The sequence below is a fragment of the Lampetra fluviatilis genome, chromosome 3, assembly GCF_964198595.1.
Source record: "Lampetra fluviatilis chromosome 3, kcLamFluv1.1, whole genome shotgun sequence".
Taxonomy (NCBI): Eukaryota; Metazoa; Chordata; class Hyperoartia; order Petromyzontiformes; family Petromyzontidae; genus Lampetra; species Lampetra fluviatilis.
Genome location: NC_136277.1, coordinates 11888980 through 11915382, shown reverse-complemented (window position 1 = coordinate 11915382; position 26403 = coordinate 11888980). Strand labels below are relative to the sequence as shown.

Genomic DNA, 26403 nt, shown 5'->3' with positions numbered 1-26403 from the left:
CAATCCACGACCGCCCGAGTTGAAACCCTTAAAGTCAGAATCGTAACTCCCATCCTTCTATCCAAAATTACAACCTCAAACTCCTTGTATCCACATTTTCAGCGAATTCTCGAGACCCGATGTCACCCACCTCCCCCCCTCCAATCCCGATCCTAATCCCCGAGTTTCAAACGCAAGCTCAATCCACGACCGCCCGAGTTGAAACCCTTAAAGTCAGAATCGTAACTCCCATCCTTCTATCCAAAATTACAACCTCAAACTCCTTGTATCCACATTTTCAGCGAATTCCCCAGACCCGATGTCATTCGCCAATAACGATCCTAATCCCCGAGTTTCAAACGCCAGCTCAATCCACGACCGTCCGAGTTGAAACCCTTAAAGTCAGAATCGTAACTCCCATTCCTCTATGCAGAATTACAACCTCAAAACTCCCTGCGTCCACACAACAGCGAATTCCTGAGACCCGATGTTACTCCCCAATTCCGATCCTAATCCCCGAGTTTCAAACGCCAGCTCAATTCACAACCGCCCGAGTTGAAACCCTCAAAGTAAGAATCGTAACTCCCATCCTTCTATCGAGAATTACAACCTCAAACTCCTTGTATCCACATTTTCAGCGAATTCCCCAGACCCGATGTCACCCACCCCCCCCCCCTCCAATCCCGATCCTAATCCCCGAGTTTCAAACGCCAGCTCAATCCACGACCGCCCGAGTTGAAACCCTTAAAGTCAGAATCGTAACTCCCATCCTTCTATCCAGAATTACAACCTCAAAACTCCTTGTATCCACATTTTCAGCGAATTCCCCAGACCCGATGTCACCCACCTCCCCCCCTCCAATCCCGATCCTAATCCCCGAGTTTCAAACGCCAGCTCAATTCACGACCGCCCGAGTTGAAACCCTTAAAGTCAGAATCGTAACTCCCATTCCTCTATGCAGAATTACAACCTCAAAACTCCCTGCGTCCACACAACAGCGAATTCCTGAGACCCGATGTTACTCCCCAATTCCGATCCTAATCCCCGAGTTTCAAACGCAAGCTCAATCCACGACCGCCCGAGTTGAAACCCTTAAAGTCAGAATCGTAACTCCCATCCTTCTATCCAAAATTACAACCTCAAACTCCTTGTATCCACATTTTCAGCGAATTCTCGAGACCCGATGTCACCCACCTCCCCCCCTCCAATCCCGATCCTAATCCCCGAGTTTCAAACGCAAGCTCAATCCACGACCGCCCGAGTTGAAACCCTTAAAGTCAGAATCGTAACTCCCATCCTTCTATCCAAAATTACAACCTCAAACTCCTTGTATCCACATTTTCAGCGAATTCTCGAGACCCGATGTCACCCACCTCCCCCCCTCCAATCCCGATCCTAATCCCCGAGTTTCAAACGCAAGCTCAATCCACGACCGCCCGAGTTGAAACCCTTAAAGTCAGAATCGTAACTCCCATCCTTCTATCCAAAATTACAACCTCAAACTCCTTGTAACCACATTTTCAGCGAATTCCCCAGACCCGATGTCATTCGCCAATAACGATCCTAATCCCCGAGTTTCAAACGCAAGCTCAATCCACGACCGCCCGAGTTGAAACCTTTAAAGTCAGAATCGTAACTCCCATTCCTCTATGCAGAATTACAACCTCAAAACTCCCTGCGTCCACACAACAGCGAATTCCTGAGACCCGATGTTACTCCCCAATTCCGATCCTAATCCCCGAGTTTCAAACGCAAGCTCAATCCACAACCGCCCGAGTTGAAACGCTAAAAGTCAGAATCGTATCTCCCATTCCTCTATCCAGAATTACAACCTCAAAACTCCCTGCGTCCACACAACGGCGAATTCCCCAGACCCGATGTCACCCACCCCCCCAATACCGATCCTAATCCCCGACCTTCAAACGGCGGCTCAATCGCCGCGACCTTTCATCGGAGAGCCGCCGACCCACTGCCGTTATTTCAGCTGGATCGCACTTTCGTTTTCGTCTCGAACGACCATCGGAGTGGACGCAACAACGCAAGAAAAAAAATCATCATCATCATCATCATCCGCCGTGACGAACGAACCACTTCGGATCCGTCTAATAGCTCGGCGGCTAATAGCTAATAGGTCGGGTGCGCCTTAGAGAGTTCGAGAGAGAGATTTGTTTTAACTTCCATTTTCCATTTGCTCATCGTCATCACCACCATCAGCACCACCATCACCACTACCATCACCACTACCATCACCACCATCAGCACCACCATCACCACTACCATCACCACTACCATCACCACTACCATCACCACCATCACCACCACCATCACCACCACCATCAGCACCACCACCATCACCACCATCACCACCACCATCACCACCATCATCACCACTACCATCACCACCATCACCACCATCACCACTACCATCACCACTACCATCACCACCACCACCATCAGCACCACCACCATCACCACCATCACCACCACCATCACCATCACCACCACCACTACCATCACCACCATCACTACCATCACCACCATCACCACCACCACCATCACCACTACCATCACCACTATCACCACCATCACCACCATCACCACCATCACCACCACTACCATCACCACCATCACCACCATCAGCACCATCACCACCATCACCACAGCCGGAGCCGCAGTCGTGGACGTCGGATGGTTTTGCGGGGCCCCTGTGAGTTACGCGGGTGGAGGATCGTGGTCAGGGATCTTACAGATCTTGGAGGAGGAGGGAAGAGGAGGGAGGAGGGGGGAGGAGGGGGCATGAGGGAGGAGGAGGAGGGGGGAGGAGGGAGGGGGAGAAGGGAGCAAGAGGGAGGAGGGGGGGAGGAGGGGGGAGGGAGGAGGGGGGAGGGAGGAGGGGGAAGGAGGGAGGAGGGGGTGGAAGGAGGGGGGGGAGGAGGAGGGAGGAGAATGGAGGAGGGGGAAGGGAGGAGGAGGGAGGAGGAGAGAGGGAGGAGGAGGGAGGGAGGAGGGAGGATGAGGGAGGGAGGAGGGAGGAGGAGGGAGGGAGAGAGGGAGGAGGAGGGAGGAGGAGGGAGGGGGGAGGAGGGGGGAGGGGGGATGAGGAGGGGATGAGGGAGGGAGGAGGAGGGAGGAAGGAGGGAGGAGGAGGAGGAGGGGGGAGGAGGAGAAGAGAGTGAGGAGGGGGGAGCAGGAGGGAGGGAGGAGGAGGGAGCAGGAGGATGATGAGGAGAAGTGAGGAGGGAGGGAGGAGGGGAAGGGAGGAGGAGGAGGGGGGAGGAGAAGGGAGGGAGAAAGAGGGAGGAGGTGTTCTGTTGTTTGTGACTTTTGTGTGACCTCCGTTTGGCTTTCCCAGCCCTTCCTCGTCATCGTCGCCGTGAAGCTGGGGGGCGGGGGGGGGCTCTGAGTTTGCAATTTGTAATTCCAGGCCAGGCCCACTGCGTTCAACCATCGGCACGGAGTTCTCCATTTTTAAATCCTTTATATTAAGTTCACTTGCTTGCTTGCGCGCTTACGACCGTGCAAATCTTTCGGTCGTTTTTTAACCCACTTCCCGTGATCCAATCGAGCTGACATTTTGCTACACAGACTCCGTTGTGCGTGACAATTTATTTTTGTGAAAAAAATATTTCCAAAATTTTCCACGTTTTAGGAATTTTTTTTTTCATATTTAATTTAAAATACCAATGTGATTAAAATGAAACTCTTACTCAAGAAAAACAGAAATGAATAATAAAATAAAACCGATGCCACGCATATAAAGGATTTATAGTGAAAAACTTTGTTTTTACGGGTTAATTTTTTTTTAATTCGCTACGGAGGAACTGTGTCCCTGCTTGACGCTTTGCGGGAGTAAAAAACCACCCCCACCCCTCGCCTGCCATAGCAACGTGGAATTTCCACCAGGGTTGTGAACGGAGGTTGTAGTCCTGTATGGATGGAATTGACCCCCCCCCCAGCTCACCTGCCATAGCAACGTGGAATTTCCACGTTGCTATGTCTCTCTCTCATCATCATCAGCATCACAGTTGCGAGATGTTGACTACCTCGCCTGGTGTGCAGGAGGTCGTGGGGTCAATCCTGACCCTGACGATGCCTGCTGCTGTATATTTGGAGTTTGCGTGTCTCTCTCTCATCATCATCAGCATCACAGTTGCGAGATGTTGACTACCTCGCCTGGTGTACAGGAGGTCGTGGGTTCGATCCCGACCCCTGACGATGTCTGCTGTTGTATATTTGGAGTTTGCGGTGTCTCTCATCATCATCATCACAGTTGCGAGATGTTGACTACCTCGCCGGGTGTGCAGGAGGTCGTGGGGTCAATCCGGACCCTGACGATGCCTGCTGCTGTATATTTGGAGTTTGCGGTGTCTCTCTAATCATCATCATCATCACAGTTGCGAGATGTTGACTACCTCGCCTGGTATACAGGAGGTTGTGTGTTCTGATCCCAAACGATGCCTGCTGCTGTATATTTGGAGTTTGCAGTGTCTCTCTCTCATCATCATCATCACAGTTGCGAGATGTTGACTGCCTCGTCGGGTATACAGGAGGTCGTGGGGTCAATCCTGACCCTGACGATTCCTGCTGCTGTATATTTGGAGTTTGCGTGTCTCTCTCTCATCGTCATCATCACAATTGCGAGATGTTGACTACCTCGCCTGGTGTGCAGGAGGTCGTGGGGTCAATCTCGACCCTGACGATGCCTGCTGTTGTATATTTGGAGTTTGTGGTGTCCTCTCTCATCATCATCATCACAGTTGCGAGATGTTGACTACCTCGCCGGGGTGTGCAGGAGGTGTCGTGGGGTCAATCCCGACCCTGACTATGCCAGGACTTGTTGGTGGTTTGCTTGAGTCGGTTGAAGCTGGCGACCTCCACGGGACCCGGCGTGTTTATTTAAAAGTCGTCGTCTCAACAAAAAAAGAAAAACGACCCCCTGGTTTTTCCCCCGTTTAAAACAAAGCCAAAATAAACACACGGGGCGGGTCTGGGTGTGTGTGTGTGGGGGTGTGTGTGAGTGTGTTGGAGGAGGAGGAGAATTAGTCTTTGCTTCTTGGCTGGTCTAATGACGCAAAATAAAAACACACGATAGAGAAAGCAGAGACTGAAATGTGCGAGGCGGCCCACATCGCGAAGGAGGCACATGCCAACGATCGAATGCGGCGCGTTGCATAGCGTCACACAGCGTCACACAGCGAGTAGCAGCACCTATGAAGGCCACTGGCACTGTGACACGGGAGGCCCAGGACCGGTTCAGATAATCGTAGCGGGAATCGAACCCGGGTCGCCGGGTTTGATTCACCGCTACACTACCGCTCCCCATACCCTGGTCAACACACACATACATAACCTGGTCAACACACACACACACACACGCACGTACCCACACATACATACACACACACACGTGCCCTGGTCAACACACACACACACATACCCTGGTCAACACACACATACATAACCTGGTCAACACACACACACACACACGCACGTACCCACACATACACACACACAGACACGTACCCACACATACACACACACACGTGCCCTGGTCAACACACACACACATAACCTGGTCAACACACACACACAGAAACGTACCCACACATACCCTGGTCAACACACACACACACACAAACACGTACCCACACATACACACACACACGTGCCCTGGTCAACACACACACACATAACCTGGTTAACACACACACACACAAACACGTACCCACACATACCAGTCACAAACACACACACAAACACGTACCCACACATACCAGTCACAAACACGTACCCACACAGAGACAGTCATCATCACACGACCGCACGCACGCACATAGTAACGAGTAAAAACAAACAGCCTCCATCTGGAGTGTGTGGTGTGTGTGGGCTGTGGCTGATAGCGAGCGGGGGAGGGAGGAGGAGGAGGGAGGAGGAGGAGGAGGAGGGAGGAGGAGGGGAAGGAGGAGGGAGGTGGAGGAGGAGGGAGAGGAGGAGGAGGAGGAGGAGGAGAGGAGGGAGGATGAGGGGGAGGAGGAGGAGGGAGGGAGGAGGAGGAGGGAGGAGGGAGGAGGAGGAGTGGAGGAGGAGGAGGGGGGAGGAGGAGGGGGGAGGAGGAGGAGGAGGAGGAGGGGAGGAGGAGGAGGGGGGAGGATGAGGGGGAGGAGGAGGAGGAGGAGGAGGGAGGAGGAGGAGGGGGGAGGAGTGAGGGGGAGGAGGAGGGAGGAGGAGGAGGGGGAGGAGGAGGGGGGAGGAGGAGGAGGAGAGAGGAGGAGGGAGGGAGGAGGGAGGAGGGAGGGAGGAGGAGGTGAGGAGGGAGGGAGGAGGAGGAGGAGGAGGAGGGAGGGGAACAGGATGATGATGAGGAGGATGAGGAGGAGGGAGGAAGGGTGAGGGGATGGAGAAGCTAGAGAGGAGTGAGGAGGAGGATTCGTCATTAACTTAAACCGCCATCGGAATGTTTGTTCAGTACCGCAGGAGGAATCCGAAGAGCTACAAAGCTCTTTTCACGGATGTCCGGGCAGCGGAACAACGGGGTCAGAACGTGAAAAAACTTGAGGGATGTCCCCTCTGACCCGCACCCTACCAGGCAAGTCATAATGCGTGTGGTGGAAATTCCACATTCCCATGGTGTGGGATTAGGTATCGTAAGGAAGCATTAGTCTCCAGCTCCCATTACATCGGACGCCACAGTTAAGAGATGTTGACTACCTCGCCTGGTATGGTAGGAGGGCGTGGGGTCGATCCCGACCCTGCCGACGCCTGCTGCTGTATATTTGGAGTTTGCGGTGTCTCTCTCTATCATCATCATCACAGGAGATGTTAACTACCTCGCCTGGTATACAGGAGGTGTCGTGGGTTCGATCCCGACCCTGCCGACGTCTGCTGCAGTGTATTTGGAGTTTACGGTGTCTCTGTCATCATCATCATCACAGTTGCGAGATGTTAACTACCTCGCCTGATACACAGGAGGTCGTGGGTTCGATCCCGACCCTGACGATGCCTTCTGCCGTATATTTGGAGTTTGCGTGTCTCTCTCTCTCTCTCATCATCATCATCACAGTTGCGAGATGTTAACTACCTCGTCTGATGCACAGGAGGTCGTGGGTTCGATCCCGACCCTGACGATGCCTTCTGCCGTATATTTGGAGTTTGCGTGTCTCTCTCTCTCTCATCATCATCATCACAGTTGCGAGATGTTAACTACCTCGCCTGATACACAGGAGGTCGTGGGTTCGATCCCAGACCCTGACGATGCCTACTGCTGTATATTTGGAGTTTGTGTGTCCATCTCACCATCATCATCACAGGTAGGAGATGTTGACTACCTTGCCTGGTATGCAGGAGGTCGTGGGTTCGATCCCGACCCCTGACGATGCCTGCTGCTGTATATTTGGAGTTTGCGTGTCTCTCTCTCATCATCACGGTGGCTAGATGTTAACTACCTCGCCTGGTACGCAGAAGGTCGTGGGTTCGATCACGACCCTGCCGATGTCTGCTGCTGTATATTTGGAGTTTGCGTGTCTCTCTCTCTCTCTCATCATCATCATCACAGTTGGGAGATGTTAACTACCTCGCCAGGTATACAGGAGGTGTCGTGGGTTCGATCCCGACCTCTGACGATGCCTGCTGCTGTATATTTTGAGTTGTTGTGTCTCTCTCTCACATCATCATCACGGTGGCTAGGAGATGTTGACTACCTCGGCTGTGGTACGCAGGAAGTCGTGGGTTCGATCCCGACCCTGACGATGTCTGCTGCTGTATATTTGGAGTTTGCGTGTCTCTCTCTCTCTCATCATCATCATCACAGTTGCGAGATGTTAACTACCTCGCCTGATACACAGGAGGTCGTGGGTTCGATCCCGACCCTGACGATGCCTTCTGCCGTATATTTCGGAGTTTGCGGTCTCTCTCTCTGTCTCTCTCTCTGTCTCTCTCTCTGTCTCTCTCTCTCTCGCCGTGGATTTGTCTTCCGGAGTCCTCCAGCTTCTCCCTCCACGTTTAGAATCGACGTCTCAACGCGTTCGTGGTATTCGTCTGCCGCTCTACACGTCCACGCGGCGACCACAACAACAACAAGCCGTCGTTGCGTTTGGCTACCGTCTGTGATCGACAGGTAGCTTCTGAAGAAGAGCTACACGGCTCAGTGGCTACCTGAGCTGGAAGAATACAAAATTAGTTTTTCACCCATTTTGCAAATTGCTAATTCTGTTCAGGATCGGGAGCGTGCGTGTGTGTGTGCGTGTGAGTGTGTGTGCGTGTGTGTGCGCGCGTGCGTGTGTGTGTGCGTGTGTGTGCGTGTGTGTGCGTGTGTGCGCGCGTGTGTGCGTGCGCGTGTGTGCGTGCGTGTGTGTGCGTGTGTGCGTGTGTGTGCGTGTGTGTGTGCGTGCGTGTGCATGTGTGCGCGCGTGTGCGTGTGTGCGTGCGTGTGTGCGTGCGTGTGTGCGCGTGTGCGTGTGCGTGCGTGTGTGCGTGCGCGTGTGCGTGTGTGCGTGCGTGTGTGCGCGCGTGTGTGTGCGTGTGCGCGCGTGTGCGTGCGTGTGCGCGCGTGTGCGTGTGCGCGTGTGTGTGTGTGCGCGCGTGTGTGCGTGCGCGTGTGTGTGTGTGCGTGCGTGCGTGTATGTGCGTGTGTGTGCGCGTGTGTGCGTGCGTGCATGTGCGTGTGCGTGCGTGTATGTGCGTGTGTGTGCGCGTGTGTGTGCGTGTGTGCGCGTGTGTGCGTGCGCGTGCGTGCGAGTGTGTGCGTGTGTGTGTGTGTGTGTGCGTGCGTGTGTGTGCGCGTGTGTGTGCGCTGAACTCCTTCTCGCACGGTCCGTAGACATCCGTGCTCATCGCAGGTGGGGGGAAAGGACAGCGAACGAATCGCGGCGCTGGTAAAACTTGAAATCGTGGATCGCGATGCTGTGGGAACTCTGCTAACCGCTCCCTTGTCTTTCCAACCCACCCTACCAAACACACACGCACATGCACGCACACACACGCACGCACACACACACTCACACACACACTCACACACACACTCACACACATGCACTCACTCACACACGCACACACATGCACACACATGCACACACGCACACTCACACACTCACTCGCACTCACTCACACACTCACTCACTCACACACACTCACTCACACACTCACACGCCCTCACTCACACACACTCACGCACTCCGCCAGGTGTGGACAGGCAGCTTCGGAGTCACCACGACCACCACCACTGCCGTGCGGCGGGAGCCGCCACCACCACTAACACCACCACCACCACCACTAACACCACCACCACGACCATAACCACCACCACCATAATCACCACCACTGTCGCCACCACCACCACTAACACCACCACCACTAACACCACCACCACCATAACCACCACCATCACTGTCACCGCCACCATCACTGTCACCGCCACCACCACCGTCACCACCATCACCGTCACCACCGCCGCCACCAACACCACAGCCACCGTCACCACAGCCACCGTCACCACCATCACCGTAACCACCACCGCCACCACCATCACCGTAACCACCACCACCACCACCACCGCCGCCGCCATGTCCCCGCCGCCGCCGCAGCAGTGCCACCACAACGAGACGGTGGCCTTCTTCTACAACAACAGCAACAAGACGCTGTACGACGGCTGGACGGTGGGCCACAAGGTGGTCATGGCGCTGGGCATCGGCGTCTGCGTCTTCATCATGCTCGCCAACCTGCTGGTGATGGCCGCCGTGCGAGCCAACCGCCGCTTCCACTTCCCCATCTACTACCTCATGGCGAACCTGGCCGCGGCCGACTTCCTCGCCGGCGCCGCCTACTGCTACCTCATGTTCAACACGGGCCCCAACACGCGCAAGCTCACCGTCAACACGTGGATGCTCCGCCAGGGCCTCATGGACACCAGCCTCACGGCGTCGGTCGCCAACCTGCTCGCCATCGCCATCGAGCGCCACATCACCGTGTTCCGCATGCAGCTGCACACGCGCATGAGCGAGCGGCGGGTCGTCGTCGTCATCGCCCTCATCTGGCTCGTCGCCATCCTCATGGGCGCCATCCCGAGCATGGGATGGAACTGCCTCTGCGACATCGGGGCCTGCTCAACGATGGCGCCCCTCTACAGCGTCAGCTACGTCATCTTCTGGGCAGTGTCGAACCTGTCCACGTTCCTCATCATGGTGGGCCTCTACGGCCACATCTTCGTGTACGTGCGCTCGCGAGCCATGCGCATGTCGCGACACACGTGCGGAGCACGACGCAACCGCGAGACCATCATGAGCCTGCTCAAGACGGTCACCATCGTGCTGGGTGAGCGAGCGTGCGTGCGTGCGGTTTGTGCGGTGGTGGTGGTGGTGACGGTGGTGGCGGTGTGAGTGAGGTGTGTGTGTCTCTGTGATTCGTTTCAAGCCACCCAGCCACCTAGCCACCCACCCACTCAGCCACCCAACCACCCAACCAATCAACCAACCACCCATCCACCCACCCCCCCAACCACCCAGCCACCCACCCAGCCACTCAGCCAGCCACTCAGCCAGCCGCCCACCCACCCACCCACCCACCCACCCACCCAACCACCCACCCACCCAACCAACCACCCACCCACCCAACCACCCACCCACCCACCCAACCACCCACCCACCCAACCACCCACCCACCCAACCACCCACCCACCCAACCAACCACCCACCCAACCACCCAACCACCCACCCAACCAGCCAGCCATCCACCCAACCAGCCAGCCAGCCATCCACCCACCCCCCAGTCACCCAACCACCCACCCAATCAACCAACCACCCACCCACCCACCCAACCACCCACCCACCCACCCACCCACCCAACCAACCAACCACCCACCCACCCAACCACCCACCCACCCAACCAACCACCCACCCAACCACCCAACCACCCACCCAACCACCCACCCACCCACCCAACCACCCACCCACCCACCCACCCAACCACCCACCCACCCAACCACCCACCCACCCACCCAACCACCCACCCACCCACCCAACCAACCACCCACCCACCCAACCACCCACCCACCCAACCAACCACCCACCCAACCACCCAACCACCCACCCAACCAGCCAGCCATCCACCCAACCAGCCAGCCAGCCATCCACCCACCCCCCAGTCACCCAACCACCCACCCAATCAACCAACCACCCACCCAATCAACCAACCACCCACCCAATCAACCAACCACCCAGCCACCCAACCACCCACCCAACTACTCACCCACCCAACCAGCCAGCCACCCAGCCACCCAACCACCCAGCCACCCAACCACCCAGCCACCCACCCAACCACCCAGCCACCCACCCAACCACCCATCCATCCACCCAACCAACCAGCCACCCAACCACCCATCCACCCAGCCACCCAACCACCCACCCACCCAACCACCCACCCAGCCAGAGACTCACACAGGTGCTACTCGCTAACAGCACTTGCCCCAACAGTATGTTACAGGCTATACGGGGGACCTTTGTCTTTGTGTTGCTGGCCACCCACTCCCTCGTGTGCCACAGTGCCGGCCTCCATAGGTGCTGCTCCTTAACAGCACTTGCCCAACACTCTGTTGGAGGCTACACGGGGGACCTTTACCTTGGCGTCTTGGGTGCTGCATGTATTCCCCCCCCCCCCTGTTCCGCGTGGGGTTTCCTGCGGGCTCTCTCCGCGTCATAACGGCGCCACGAGGGAGACAAAGGCGACCGGGCGTGGTGCTGGCCACCCACCCCCCATCACAGGTTGCTTGCTACTCGCTGACAGCGTCTTGCCCCCCAACAGTCTGTTCGAGGCCATGTGGGGTGGTGGTGGTGGTGGTGGGGGTGGTGGTGGTGGTGTGGGTGGGGGTGGTGGTGGTGGTGGGGGTGGGGGTGGTGGTGGTGGTGGGGGTGGGGGTGGTGGTGGTGGTGGTGGTGGGGGGGGTGGGGGGGGGTGGTGGTGGTGGAGGTGGGGGGGGGTGGTGGTGGTGGGGGTGGTGGTGGTGGTGGTGGGGGTGGGGGTGGTGGTGGTGGTGGTGGGGGTGGTGGTGGTGGTGGGGGTGGTGGTGGTGGTGGGGGTGGTGGTGGTGGTGGGGGTGGTGGTGGTGGTGGTGGTGGTGATGGTGGGGGTGGGGGTGGTGGTGGTGATGGTGGTGGTGGGGGTGGTGGTGGGGGTGGTGGTGGTGGTGATGGTGGTGGTGGTGGGGGTGGTGGTGGTTGTGATGGTGGTGGTGGGGGTGGTGGTGGTGATGGTGGTGGTCTTTGTTTCGTCAAACCAACGATCGGTGCCACGAATAAGAAAGCCACGTGGTGCTATAATTGTTTTTTTACCCTTCTATCTGGCAACAAAACTGACACCTTTTTTTACCAGGAGTCATGTTTGCATAGACCACAATACCTGCAGCCATAATGCAAACATAAAACATAACTCTGATAATGTATGTGCACTGTCCTTGAAATTGATTGGTCCACACCCGAGACAGCTTTCCTTAGAGCCTAGTCTCACATGGTGTTGGACCAGATGACGCCAAAAGGCGCACAACTCAAGGACAATGAACCATCAGAGTATGAGAGCTCGGGGTAAAGCATTTACACCATTGGAACCTCATTTGCCAGTAAAAAATATGATAATAGTTGTTTTACCCTTCTATCTGGCAACAAAACTGACACCTTTTTTTTTACAAGGAGTCATGTTTGCATTACGACTGCAGGTATTGTGGTCTATGCAAACATGACTCCTGGAAAAAAAAGGTGTCAGTTTTGTTGCCAGATAGAAGGGTTAAAAACCAATAATCATATGTTTTACTGGCAAATGAGGTTCCAATGGTGTAAAATATCCACGTGTGTTGTTTTTGTGCACGCACGCGCGCGTGAAAGGGGCCGTCCATAAATGACGTCACGCACCTAAAGGGGAGGGGGGGGGAGGGGGTCAGACGTTTGTGACGATGTGTGACGAGGGGGGGGAGGGGGGAGTTTGAGAAATGTGACGTCACGTAAAAATGCGCAACTTGAAATGAATATAGACGACACGTTCTACTTGATTAAATCGACTTTTTAATAAATGTTTTCTCCTACAACATCAGAGTGCAGCGCCACATTAAACGCGCACAACAAAGACAAGAGTTTAAAGCGATTTGTAGCATGTTTAATTTTTGTTTTGGGGGGGGGGGCAGAGCTTTATGACGTCATATTTGAGAGGGGGGGTCTGACTTTTTGTGACGCCACGTGACGAGGGGGGGGGGGTCAAAAATCGTCCTTCTCCCCCGGCAGCTTCGATTAGCCGCAGTTGGTTACGTACGGTGCGAAAGAAGTTTAGCATACACACGTACATGACGGTGGTGATGGTGGTGGTGATGATGTTGATGATGACGATGGGGCCGTCTGGAACGCTCTTTCCTTCCGATATTCGGAAGCCCGTTGGAGCTATGCAACTTTTAAATCATCTGTACTGAAAACTGATTTCTTTACAACACTTTTTTGTGTGTTAGTGATGTCGATGATGATGACGATGGGGCCGTCTGGAACGCTCTTTCCTTCCGATATTCGGAAGCCCGTTGAAGCTATGCAACTTTTACATCATCTGGACTGAAAACTAATTTCTTTACAACACTTTTTGTGTGTTAGTGATGTCGATGATGATGATGATGGGGCCGTCTGGAACGCTCTTTCCTTCCGATATTCGGAAGCCCGTTGGAGCTATGCAACTTTTACATCATCTGGACTGAAAACTGATTTCTTTACAACACTTTTTTGTGTGTTAGTGATGTCGATGATGACGATGATGGGGCCGTCTGGAACGCTCTTTCCTTCCGATATTCGGAAGCCCGTTGGAGCTATGCAACTTTTACATCATCTGGACTGAAAACTGATTTCTTTACAACACTTTTTTGTGTGTTAGTGATGTCGATGATGATGACGATGGGGCCGTCTGGAACGCTCTTTCCTTCCGATATTCGGAAGCCCGTTGAAGCTATGCAACTTTTACATCATCTGGACTGAAAACTAATTTCTTTACAACACTTTTTGTGTGTTAGTGATGTCGATGATGATGATGATGGGGCCGTCTGGAACGCTCTTTCCTTCCGATATTCGGAAGCCCGTTGGAGCTATGCAACTTTTACATCATCTGGACTGAAAACTGATTTCTTTACAACACTTTTGTGTGTTAGTGATGTCGATGATGACGATGATGGGGCCGTCTGGAACGCTCTTTCCTTCCGATATTCGGAAGCCCGTTGGAGCTATGCAACTTTTACATCATCTGGACTGAAAACTGATTTCTTTACAACACTTTTTTGTGTGTTAGTGATGTCGATGATGACGACGATGGGGCCGTCTGGAACGCTCTTTCCTTCCGATATTCGGAAGCCCGTTGAAGCTATGCAACTTTTACATCATCTGGACTGAAAACTAATTTCTTTACAACACTTTTTGTGTGTTAGTGATGTCGATGATGATGATGATGGGGCCGTCTGGAACGCTCTTTCCTTCCGATATTCGGAAGCCCGTTGGAGCTATGCAACTTTTACATCATCTGGACTGAAAACTGATTTCTTTACAACACTTTTTTGTGTGTTAGTGATGTCGATGATGATGATGATGGGGCCGTCTGGAACGCTCTTTCTTTCCGATATTCGGAAGCCCGTTGGAGCTATGCAACTTTTACATCATCTGGACTGAAAACTGATTTCTTTACAACACTTTTTTGTGTGTTAGTGATGTCGATGATGATGATGATGGGGCCGTCTGGAACGCTCTTTCTTTCCGATATTCGGAAGCCCGTTGGAGCTATGCAACTTTTACATCATCTGGACTGAAAACTGATTTCTTTACAACACTTTTTTGTGTGTTAGTGATGTCGATGACGATGATGATGGGGCCGTCTGGAACGCTCTTTCTTTCCGATGTTCGGAAGCCCGTTGGAGCTATGCAACTTTTACATCATCTGGACTGAAAACTGATTTCTTTACAACACTTTTTTGTGTGTTAGTGATGTCGATGATGATGATGATGGGGCCGTCTGGAACGCTCTTTCTTTCCGATATTCGGAAGCCCGTTGGAGCTATGCAACTTTTACATCATCTGGACTGAAAACTGATTTCTTTACAACACTTTTTTGTGTGTTAGTGATGTCGTTGATGATGATGGGGCCGTCTGGAACGCTCTTTCCTTCCGATATTCGGAAGCCCGTTGGAGCTAAGCAACTTTTACATCATCTGGACTGAAAACTGATTTCTTTACAACACTTTTTTGTGTGTTAGTGATGTCGATGATGACGATGATGGGGCCGTCTGGAATGCTCTTTTCTTCCGATATTCGGAAGCCCGTTGGAGCTATGCAACTTTTACATCATCTGGACTGAAAACTGATTTCTTTACAACACTTTTTTGTGTGTTAGTGATGTCGATGATGATGATGGGGCCGTCTGGAACGCTCTTTCCTTCCGATATTCGGAAGCCCTTTGGAGCTATGCAACTTTTAAATCATCTGGACTGAAAACTGATTTCTTTACAACACTTTTTGTGTGTTAGTGATGTCGATGATGACGACGATGGGGCCGTCTGGAACGCTCTTTCCTTCCGATATTCGGACGCCCGTTGGAGCTATGCAACTTTTACATCATCTGGACTGAAAACTGATATCTTTACAACACTTTTTTGTGTGTTAGTGATGTCGATGATGATGATGGGGCCGTCTGGATTGCTCTTTTCTTCTGATATTCGGAAGCCCACCGGATCTACGCAACTTTGAAATCATCCTAGATTTGAAGTTTTCGTGACTGCAAGGATCCATACTCTTTGGTTTTTTCGGTAAAGTCGCTTAGGTAAAAAAAATAAAATGAAAACAGCTAAATTCAATCACGAAAAAAATATTTAAAAAAATGTGATTTTATTTAGTTGTTCTCATTTTAAAATTAAATCACGAAAAAAACGTGTGATTTAATTTAGTTGTTTTCATTTGTATTTTTTTACCTACGTGATTTTACCGAAGAAACCACTCGAGTGTGTTTGAAATCATCGTTTAGATTGACAAACTCACGTCTTTAGATCTGCTTCTTGCGTGTTAGTTTGTAACCCTTCACTCCACACACCTCCGATTAGCCGCGGTTGGCTACGTACGGTGCGAAAGAAGTTTAGCGTACACACGTACATGACGGTGGTCATGGCGGCGGCGGTGATGTTGATGGTGGTGATGTTGATGGTGGTGATGATGATGGTGGTGGTGATGTTGATGGTGGTGATGTTGATGGTGGTGATGTTGATGGTGGTGATGTTGATGGTGGTGATGTTGATGGTGGTGATGTTGATGGTGGTGACGTTGATGGTGGTGACGTTGATGGTGGTGACGTTGATGGTGGTGACGTTGATGGTGGTGATGGTGGTGATGTTGATGGTGGTGATGTTGATGGTGGTGATGTTGATGGTGGTGATGTTGATGGTGGTGATGTTGATGGTGGTGATGTTGATGGTGGTGATGGTGGTGATGTTGATGGTGGTGATGTTGAGGGGTGGTATCTGCAAGATGAGGAAGTGAGGGATGGTGACGTTGATGGTGGTGATGGTGGTGATGTTGATGGTGGTGATGTTGATGGTGGTGATGTTGATGGTGATGATGTTGATGGTGGTGATGTTGATGGTGGTGATGATGATGATGGTGGTGATGTTGATGGTGGTGGTGATGTTGATGGTGATGATGTTGATGGTGGTGATGTTGATGGTGGTGATGCTGATGGTGGTGATGATGATGATGATGGTGGTGATGTTGATGGTGGTGATGTTGATGGTGGTGATGATGATGATGGTGGTGATGATGATGATGGTGGTGATGTTGATGGTGGTGATGATGATGATGATGGTGGTGATGTTGATGGTGATGATGTTGATGGTGGTGATGTTGATGGTGATGATGTTGATGGTGGTGATGTTGATGGTGGTGATGTTGATGGTGGTGATGCTGAGGGGTGGTAGCTGCGTGATGAGGAAGTGAGGGATGGTGACGTTGATGGTGGTGATGGTGATGTCGATGATGGGGCCGTCTGGAACGCTCTTTCCTGCCGATATTCGGAAGCACACCGGAGCGACGCAACTTTGAAATCATCATCTCGAGCGACAAACTCACGTCTTCAGAACTGCTTCTTGCGTCTAAGGGGCCGTCCATAAATGACGTCACGCACCTAGGGAGGGAGGGGGGTCAGACATTTGTGACGATGTGTGACGAGAGGGGGGGGGTTTGAGAAATGTGACGTCACGTCAAAATGCGCAACTTTAAATAAATATTGAATTGTTATAACAACACTAATTGTTAGAACAACACTCCGACAACATCAGAGTACAGCGCCACATTAAATACGCACTACAATGACAATAGTTTAAAGCAATTGGAAGCATGTTTTTTTATTTTGGGGGGGAGGGGGGGGCAGAGCTTTGTGACGTCATATTTGAGGGGGGGGGGGAGTGACTTTTTGTGACGCCGTGTGACGAAGGGGGGGGGGGGTCAAAAATCAATCGTCCAAAATCGCGTGACGTCATTTATGGACGGTCCCTAATTTGTTGACGTGTGTACACACGTCACCGGAATTCCCCCCTCCCCTCCCCCCGTAGCAGCGCGGATCTACTTTCTCGAGCCGCGCGGCTGAGCAGTGATACGGCGGTTGCGGTGACGCGGAGGTGTTGCGGTGAGGCCGCACCGAGCGAGGGATTTTTTTTTTTGGTTTTTTACCGCCGACAGATTTGGGGAAAGCCAAAAAAGTTGACGTGGAAATTCGAAATTTTGTCCACGTACATTTTTTTTTTGGGTGAACTTTTATTTTTTGGTGATTTTTTTTTTTTGCGTCCTCTGGTCTAACACCGTTTTGAGACTTGGCTCAAAAGAAAGCTGTCTCTAGTGTGGACCAATCAGTTTCAAGGACAATGCATTTTTTCGATTTAAAGCATTCGTGACTGCAGGGATTCGTCTTCTTGGTTCTTTCGGTAAAGTCACGTAGAATGGAAATAATAAAATAATAAAAATACACTATGGGAACCTCATTTGCCAGTAAAAATATGATAATTGGTTCTTTACCCTTCTATCTGGCAACAAAACTGACACCTTTTTACAAGGAGTCATGTTTGCATAGACCGCAATACCTGCAGTCATAATACAAACAAAAGAACATAACTCTGATAATGTGCACTGTCCTTAAAGTTGATTGATCCACACCCGAGACAGCTTTCCTTAGAGCCTAGTCTCATATGGGTTGGACCAGATGACGCCAAAAGGCGCACAACTCAAAGACAATGCACTCAAAGACAGTGCACATTATCAGAGTTATCTTCTTTTGTTTGCATTATGGCTGCAGGTATTGCGGTCTATGCAAACATGACTCCTTGTAAAAAGGTGTCAGTTTTGTTGCCAGATAGAAGGGTAAAGAACCAATTATCAATAAAAATACAACATAATAAAATTATTCTCACACGAAAGCCATGGTATTGTTTTATATTTATTATTTTATTATTACCATTCTACGTGACTTTACCGAAAGAACCAAGAAGATGACAATGCATTTATTACACTGGTCAACACACTTTTTCTGGCATAAGGTATTCCAACGGGTTTAAGGTAATTTTGGGGGTGCTGATTCCCAATCTGGCATCAGTTTTTGTCTAGCACATCAGGTTTTTGAGATATCAAATATTGCATTTTCATTAAAAACGGCAGAAGAAACATTAAATAAATGTGGATATCTACATAAAATTATATTATAAACACACTATCCTAAAAATACAGCACCATATTTAACACTAAAGCAGTCACTGACTCGCAACAACTTGCAATCATAAGTCTTCTTCTTCTTCCTAGCGTTGTTCCCGCTGTGGCGCAGGGTCCGCTTTTCGGCATTGTCTTCTCCATTTGGCTCGGTCCAGGGCATCTTCAGGGGATGCGTTGACCGTCTTCATGTCTTCCTTTATTCGGTCCATCCATCGCTTCTTCGGACGCCCGCGTGGACGGCGGCCCTCTGGCTCAATACGCATGGCAGTCTTGGCCACTGATGACTCTTCACTTCGCATCACATGGCCGTACCACCGAAGCCTTGCCTCAAGCATCTTGTCCGCAATGGGGGCCACACCAAGTCGCTTCCGAACGTCTTCGTTCCTGACACGATCCCATCGAGTGAGCCCGAGGCTCCATCTGAGCATCCTCATCTCCATGGTGTGGAGAGCTTGTTCGTGTACAGTTGTGGCTGGCCAGCACTCGGATCCATAGAGTGCCACCGGTCGGACGATGGTCTTGTATATTTTTCCCTTCAGCCTATCCGGAATTTTCCGATCACAGAGGACTCCGGTGACTTGCCTCCATTTCATCCACGCCGCATTGACTCGTGACCTCACATCAGTCGTGATGCTACCATCTGAGCTGATGGTGGAGCCCAGGTACTTAAAGTCCGTCACTTTCTTCAGATCTTCTCCGTCAATACTGATGGTGCCGTCGGTTTGGGGGCCACACTCCATATACTCCGTCTTTTTGATGTTGAACCTCATCCCGTTTTCGTCCAAACGTTCCTTCCACAACTTGCAATCATAAGTGACCGAGTTAATTTCGGGTAAAATCAATGAAAATGGGGTATGCCGATAGCATAAAAATGAGATGTGATAGAGCAAATCTGAGATCAGATTTGGAATCAGCACCCTGTGAAATTAGTCTAGAACAGCTGCAAAAGTCCAGGCCAGAAAAAAATGTTTTTTTTCTGTTGACCAGTGTTATTTATTTGGTCAGCAGAATTTTTTTGGTGGATTATAAGTTCGTCGTGAACAATATTTTTTTGGGTGAACTCTTTTTTTGTGAAATATAATTCGCGCACCAATTTTTTTTTTAAACACTGGAATCACTAACCGGGCCGGTGGGCCCGGCTGTCGTCACGATTGTCTATCGTGTACGTCTGTCTGTGAATCGAGAAATCTTCGTGTGAGTCTCAGTGTGAGTCTATGGGTCTCTGTGTGAGTCTATGGGTCTCAGAGTGAGTCTATGGGTCACAGTGTGAATCTGTAGATCTTTGTGGGAATCTATGGGTCTCTGTTTGCGTCTATGGGTCTCTGTATGAGTCTATGGGTCTCTGTGCGAGTCTATGGGTCTCTATGCGAGTCTCTGGGTCTCAGTGTGAGGCTATGGGTCTCTGTGTGAGTTTATGGCTCTCATTGTGAGTTTATGGGTCTCTGTGTGAGTCGATCAGTCTCTGTGTGAGTCTATTGGTCTCATTGTGAGTTTATGGGTCTCTGTGTGAGTTTATGGGTCTCATTGTGAGTTTATGGGTCTCTGTGTGAGTCTATGGGTCTCTGTGTGAGTCTATGGGTCTCTGCGTGAGTCTATGGGTCCTAGTGTGAGTCTATCGGTCTCTGTGTGAGTCTATGAGTCTCTATGCGAGTCTATGGGTCACAGTGCGAGTCTATGGGTCTCATTGTGAGTTTATGGGTCTCATTGTGAGTTTATGGGTCTCTGTGTGAGTTTATGGGTCTCATTGTGAGTTTATGGGTCTCATTGTGACTCTATGGGTCTCATTGTGAGTTTATGATGGGTCGCTGTGTGAGTCTATGGGTCTCTGTGTGAGTAGTCTATGGCTCTCTATGCGAGTTTATGGGTCTCTGTGTGAGTCTGTGGGTCTCTATGCGAGTCAATGGGTCTCTGTGTGAATCTACAGATCTGCTTGTGAGTCTCTGGATTCTATTATTTCATTTGTCCGTCGGCCTTTCTCCATCTGCCCATGCAGCCTCTGGCAACATCCGCAACTCAGCTGTTTCTCGCATTTGACTCGAATTACGACGGGCCGCTGCGCGTGGCATTGATTCTCTTTTTGTTTAAATGCGAAATCGGCGGTTTGGACTTCATTTGCCGCGAATCAATCCCGACCAGAGGTCGCAACCGGGTACCCGATACCCGTACCCTACCCGATACCCGGCTACCCGTACCCGGCCGGGTACGGGTAGCCGTTTGCGACCCTGGTGCGGCCGGGTACGGGTAGGCCGTGAGTCACTGGTGAGTCACCGTGATTGTCGCTCATTTCCCAACGTCTTGTCTCTTCTCACAATTCAAGTTCCTAGAATCAACCCACCCGCGCCTGCAACGTGGCTTCATCCCAGAGGTCGCAATCGGGTACTCGTACGGGTAGCCGGGTATCGGGTAGGGTACGGGTACGGGGGGTAAGGAATCAAAACCCGTTTGCGACCTCTGATCCCGACTCTGTCCTCTCGGCAATCAAAGCGCCGCCCCGGTGTGAATGTGCGGAATCTCGAGCAGAATCTCGAGCGGATTGAACCTTCAGCATCTGTCTGCCTTACCCGGCACGATTCGTCGAAGCGGCTGAGAAGCGGCAGAGACATCGTGGAGGAGGTTGTGTGCTGGAGAGTGAATTGTAAAGGTCGTGGGTTGAATTCTCCAACACACACACACACACGACCTCTCTGTGTGTGTGTGTGCTGGAGATTGAATTGTAAAGGTCGTGGGTTGAATTCTCCAACACACACACACACGACATCTCTGTGTGTGTGTGTGCTGGAGAGTGAATTGTAAAGGTCGTGGGTTGAATTCTCCAACACACACACACACGACTTGTCTGTGTGTGTGTGCTGGAGATTGAATTCTAAAGGTCGTGGGTTGAACTCTCCAACACAAAGATACAAAGATCCCCCGTTTAGCCTTAACAGACTGTAGGGGCAAGTGCTGTTAGCGAGTAGCACCTATGAAGGCCTGAACGGTACACGAGGGGGTGGGTGGCCAGCACCACGCCCGACCGCCTTTGTCTCCCTAGTGGCGATGTTTACACACCGCACCAGGTACTCATTTGAGGCTGAGTCGACCTAGGGGAGGCCCAGGACCGGTTCAGATAATCGTCACCGGGTGTTTGCCGTGAGCGGGAATCGAACTCGGGTGACCAGGTCCGTAGTGCAGGGCGCTGACCACTACACCACCGCTCCCCGCGTGTTGCTCACGTGACGAAACCTTGACTACTGATTGGCTGTGGTGGGTTTTGCGGCAACGGGCTTAACGACCACGTTCATACTTGAAGCCATCGAACCCCCAACAACAACAAACAGCACTTCCAGCGGACACTTCACTTTTAGTTTGTTGGGTGGGTGAGTGGGTGGGTGGTTGGGTGAGTGAGTGGTTGGGTGAGTGAGTGAGTGAGTGGTTGGGTGAGTGAGTGGTTGGGTGAGTGAGTGGGTTGGTGGGTGGTTGGGTGAGTGGGTGGTTGGGTGAGTGAGTGGTTTGGTGAGTGAGTGGTTGGGTGAGTGAGTGGTTGGGTGAGTGAGTGGTTGGGTGGGTGAGTGGGTGGGTGGTTGGGTGAGTGGGTGGGTGGGTGGGTGGTTGGGTGAGTGAGTGGTTGGGTGAGTGAGTGGTTGGGTGGGTGAGTGAGTGGTTGGGTGAGTGAGTGGTTGGGTGAGTGAGTGAGTGGCTGCCTGGGTGAGTGAGTGGTTGGGTGGGTGAGTGGGTGTAGGGTAGGTGGAGGGTGAGTGTGTGGGGGTGTAGGGTGAGTGGGTGGAGGGTGAGTGTATAGGGGTATAGGGTGAGTGGGTGGAAGGTGAGTGGGTGGGTGTGTATGGTGGGTGGGGGTGTAAGGTGAGTGAGTGTATGGTGGGTGGGTAGAGGGTGAGTGGGTGGGTGTGGAGGGTGAGTGGGTGGGGGGGTATAGGGTGAGTGGGTGGGGGTGTATGGTGGGTGGGGGTGTCAGGTGAGTGAGTGAGTGTATGTTGGGTGGGTAGAGGGTGAGTGGGTGGGTGGAGGGTGAGTGCGTAGAGGGTGGATGTAGGGTGAGTGTGTGGGGGTGTAGGTTGGGTGGGGGTGTAGGGTGAGTGAGTGGGTGTATAGTGGGTGGGGGTGGAGGGTGAGTGGGTGGGTGGAGGGTGGGTGGAGGGTGAGTGGGTGGAGGGTGAGTGTGTGGGGGTATATGGTGGGTGGGTGGAGGGTGAGTGGGTGGGTGTATGGTGGGTGGCTGTGTAGGGTGTATGGAGGGTGAGGGTGCAGGGTGAGTGGGTGCAGGGTGGGTGGGTGCAGGGTGGGTGAGTGTGTGTATGGGGGGTGGGGGTGTAGGGTGAGTGAGTGGGTGAGTGGGTGGATGTGTAGGGTGAGTGGGTGGAGGGTGGGTGGGTGTGTAGGGTGAGTGAGTGAGTGGGTGAGTGAGTGAGTGGAGGGTGAGTGAGTGGGTGTAGGGTGAGTGAGTGGGTGGGTGTGTGTATGGTGGGTGTGTAGAGTGAGTGAGTGAGTGGGTGAGTGAGTGGAGGGTGAGTGTGGGTGGGTGGAGGGTGGGTGGGTGTGTAGGGTGAGTGAGTGAGTGGGTGAGTGAGTGGAGGGTGAGTGAGTGGGTGTAGGGTGAGTGAGTGAGTGGGTGAGTGGGTGGGTGTGTGTATGGTGGGTGGGTGTGTAGGGTTAGTGAGTGAGTGTGTGTGTGTATGGTGGGTGGGTGTATAGGGTGAGTGAGTGTGTGTATGGTGGGTGGGTGTGTAGGGTGAGTGAGTGGGTGAGTGTGTGTGTGTATGGTGGGTGAGGGTGTAGGGTGAGTGAGTGTGTGTGTGTAGGGTGGGTGAGGGTGTAGAGTGAGTGTGTGTGTGTAGGGTGGGTGAGGGTGTAGGGTGAGTGAGTGAGTGTGTGTATGGTGGGTGGGGGTGTAGGGTGAGTGTGGGTGTGTGTATGGTGTGTGTGTAGGGTGTGTGTGTAGGGTGTGTGTGTAGGGTGAGTGTGTGTATGGTGTGTGTGTATGGTGTGTGTGTAGGGTGAGTGAGTGTGTGTATGGTGAGTGGGTGGGTGTGTAGGGGAGTGAGTGAGTGGGTGTGTGTGTAGGGTGAGTGGGTGCAGGGTGAGTGAGTGAGTCGGTGAGTGAGTGTGTGTGTGTATGGTGAGTAAGTGAGTGTGTATGGTGAGTGTGTGTGTAGGGTGAGTGTGTGTGTGTGTGTAAAGTGAGTGTGTGTATGGTGTGTGTGTGTATGGTGTGTGTGTATGGTGGGTGAGGGTGTAGGGTGAGTGTGTGTGTGTAGGGTGGGTGAGGGTGTAGGGTGAGTGAGTGTGTGTGTGTAGGGTGAGTGGGTGTAGGGTGAGTGTGTGTGTGTAGGGTGAGTGTGTGTGTGAGTAGGGTGAGTGAGTGAGTGGGTGAGTGTGTGTGTGTGTAGGGTGAGTGAGTGTGTGTAGGGTGAGTGAGTGTGTGTATGGTGAGTGGGTGGGTGTGTAGGGTGAGTGAGTGTGTGTGTAGGGTGAGTGTGTATGGTGAGTGAGTGTGTGTGTATGGTGAGTGAGTGTGTGTGTAGGGTGAGTGAGTGTGTGTGTGTAGGGTGAGTGGGTGCAGGGTGAGTGAGTGAGTCGGTGAGTGAGTGTGTGTGTGTAGGGTGAGTGAGTGTGTGTGTAGGGTGAGTGAGTGAGTGGGTGAGTGTGTGGAGAGTGGGTGTGTGTAGGGTGGGTGAGTGAGTGTGTGTGTGTATGGTGAGTGAGTGAGTGTGTGTATTGTGAGTGTGTGTGTAGGGTGAGTGTGTGTGTGTGTAAAGTGAGTGTGTGTATGGTGTGTGTGTGTAGGGTGTGTGTGTGTAGGGTGAGTGTTTGTGTGTGTAGGGTGAGTGTGTGTGTGTGTAGGGTGAGTGTGTATGGTGAGTGTGTGTGTGTATGCTGTATGGTGAGTGTGTGTGTAGGGTGAGTGTGTGTGTGTGTAAAGTGAGTGTGTATGGTGTGTGTGTGTAGGGTGTGTGTATGGTGAGTGTGTGTGTAGGGTGAGTGTGTGTATGGTGTGTGTGTGTAGGGTGAGTGTGTGTATGGTGTGTGTGTGTAGGGTGTGTGTGTATGGTGAGTGTGTGTGTATGGTGTGTGTGTGTGTGTAGGGTGTGTGTGTGTATGGTGAGTGTGTGTGTAGGGTGAGTGTGTGTGTGTGTGTATGGTGTGTGTGTGTAGGGTGTGTGTGTGTATGGTGAGTGTGTGTGTAGGGTGAGTGTGTGTGTGTGTATGGTGTGTGTGTGTGTATGGTGTGTGTGTGTAGGGTGTGTGTGTGTGTGTAGGGTGTGTGTGTGTGTGTAGGATGTGTGTGTGTGTGTGTAGGGTGAGTGTGTGTGTGTGTATGGTGAGTGTGTGGAGGGTGAGTGTAGGGTGAGTGTGTGTGTGTATGGTTGGTGAGGGTGTAGGGTGAGTGTGTGTGTGTAGGGTGTGTGTGTGTATGGTGTGTGTGTAGGGTGAGTGAGTGGGTGTGTGTAGGGTGAGTGTGTGTAGGGTGAGTGTGGGTGTGTGTAGGGTGAGTGTGTGTGTGTGTATGGTGTGTGTGTAGGGTCAGCGAGTGGGTGTGTGTAGGGTGTGTGTGTGTAGGGTGAGTGAGTGGGTGAGTGTGTGTGTGGTGTGTGTGTGTGTATGGTGTGTGTGTGTATGGTGTGAGTGTGTGTGTATGGTGTGTATGGTGAGTGTGTGTATGGTGGGTGTGGGGTGTGCGGGGTGCTTCAGGGAGGGCGTTGTGTGTGTGTAGGGTGAGTGTGTGTGTGTAGGGCGTTGTGTGTGTGTATGGTGAGTGTGTGTATGGTGAGTGTGTGTGTGTATGGTGTGTATGGTGAGTGTGTGTATGGTGGGTGTGGGTGTGCGGCGTGATTCAGGGAGGGCGTTGTGTGTCCGCGCGCCGCATCCCGACAAGTTAATTGCTAGCTACCAACAACTTCTCACAATAAACACGGTCAGGGTGCTGCGTGCGTGAGCGTGTGTGTGAGTGTGTGAGTGAGAGAGTGTGTGAGTGTGTGTGAGAGAGAGTGTGAGCGTGTGAGTGTGTGTGAGTGTGTGAGCGTGTGAGTGTGAGAGAGTGTGTGTGAGCGTGTGAGTGTGTGAGAGTGTGTGTGAGCGTGTGAGTGTGTGAGTGTGTGAGTGTGTGTGAGCGTGTGAGGGTGTGAGTGAGTGTGTGTGAGCGTGTGAGCGTGTGAGTGAGTGTGTGTGAGCGTGTGAGTGTGTGTGAGCGTGTGTGTGAGCGTGTGTGTGTGAGTGTGTGTGTGAGTGTGTGTGAGCGTGTGAGTGTGTGACTGAGTGTGTGTGAGTGTGTGAGTGAGTGTGTGTGTGAGCGTGTGAGCGTGTGAGTGAGTGTGTGTGTGAGCGTGTGAGTGTGTGAGTGAGTGTGAGAGAGTGTGTGTGAGCGTGTGAGTGTGTGAGTGAGTGTGTGTGAGCATGTGAGCGTGTGAGTGAGTGTGAGAGTGTGTGAGCGTGAGCGTGTGAGTGTGTGTGTGAGTGTGTGTGTGAGCGTGTGTGAGCGTGTGAGTGTGTGAGTGAGTGTGTGTGAGCGTGTGAGTGTGTGTGAGTGTGTGAGTCTGTGTGTGTGAGTGTGTGAGTGAGAGAGTGTGTGAGTGTGACTGAGTGTGTGTGTGAGTGAGAGAGCGTGTGTGAGCGTGTGTGAGCGTGTGAGTCTTGTGAATGAGTGTGTGTGAGCGTGTGAGTGTGTGTGTGTGAGTGTGTGTGTGAGTGAGTGTGT

The 26403-nt window shown here is 52.4% G+C and overlaps 1 protein-coding gene across 1 annotated transcript in view; it reads left to right on the top strand.

Annotated features, from left to right (window-relative positions):
• LOC144952354 (lysophosphatidic acid receptor 1-A-like) overlaps window positions 1-26403 on the top strand; it is a 61305-nt gene that overhangs the window by 6209 nt on the left and 28693 nt on the right. Inside the window, exon 2 of the mRNA XM_078882736.1 lies at window positions 9157-10284. Coding sequence (XP_078738862.1) covers window positions 9537-10284 — 748 coding nt within the window. The 5' untranslated portion in view covers window positions 9157-9536. The remainder of the gene's footprint in view (window positions 1-9156; window positions 10285-26403) is intronic.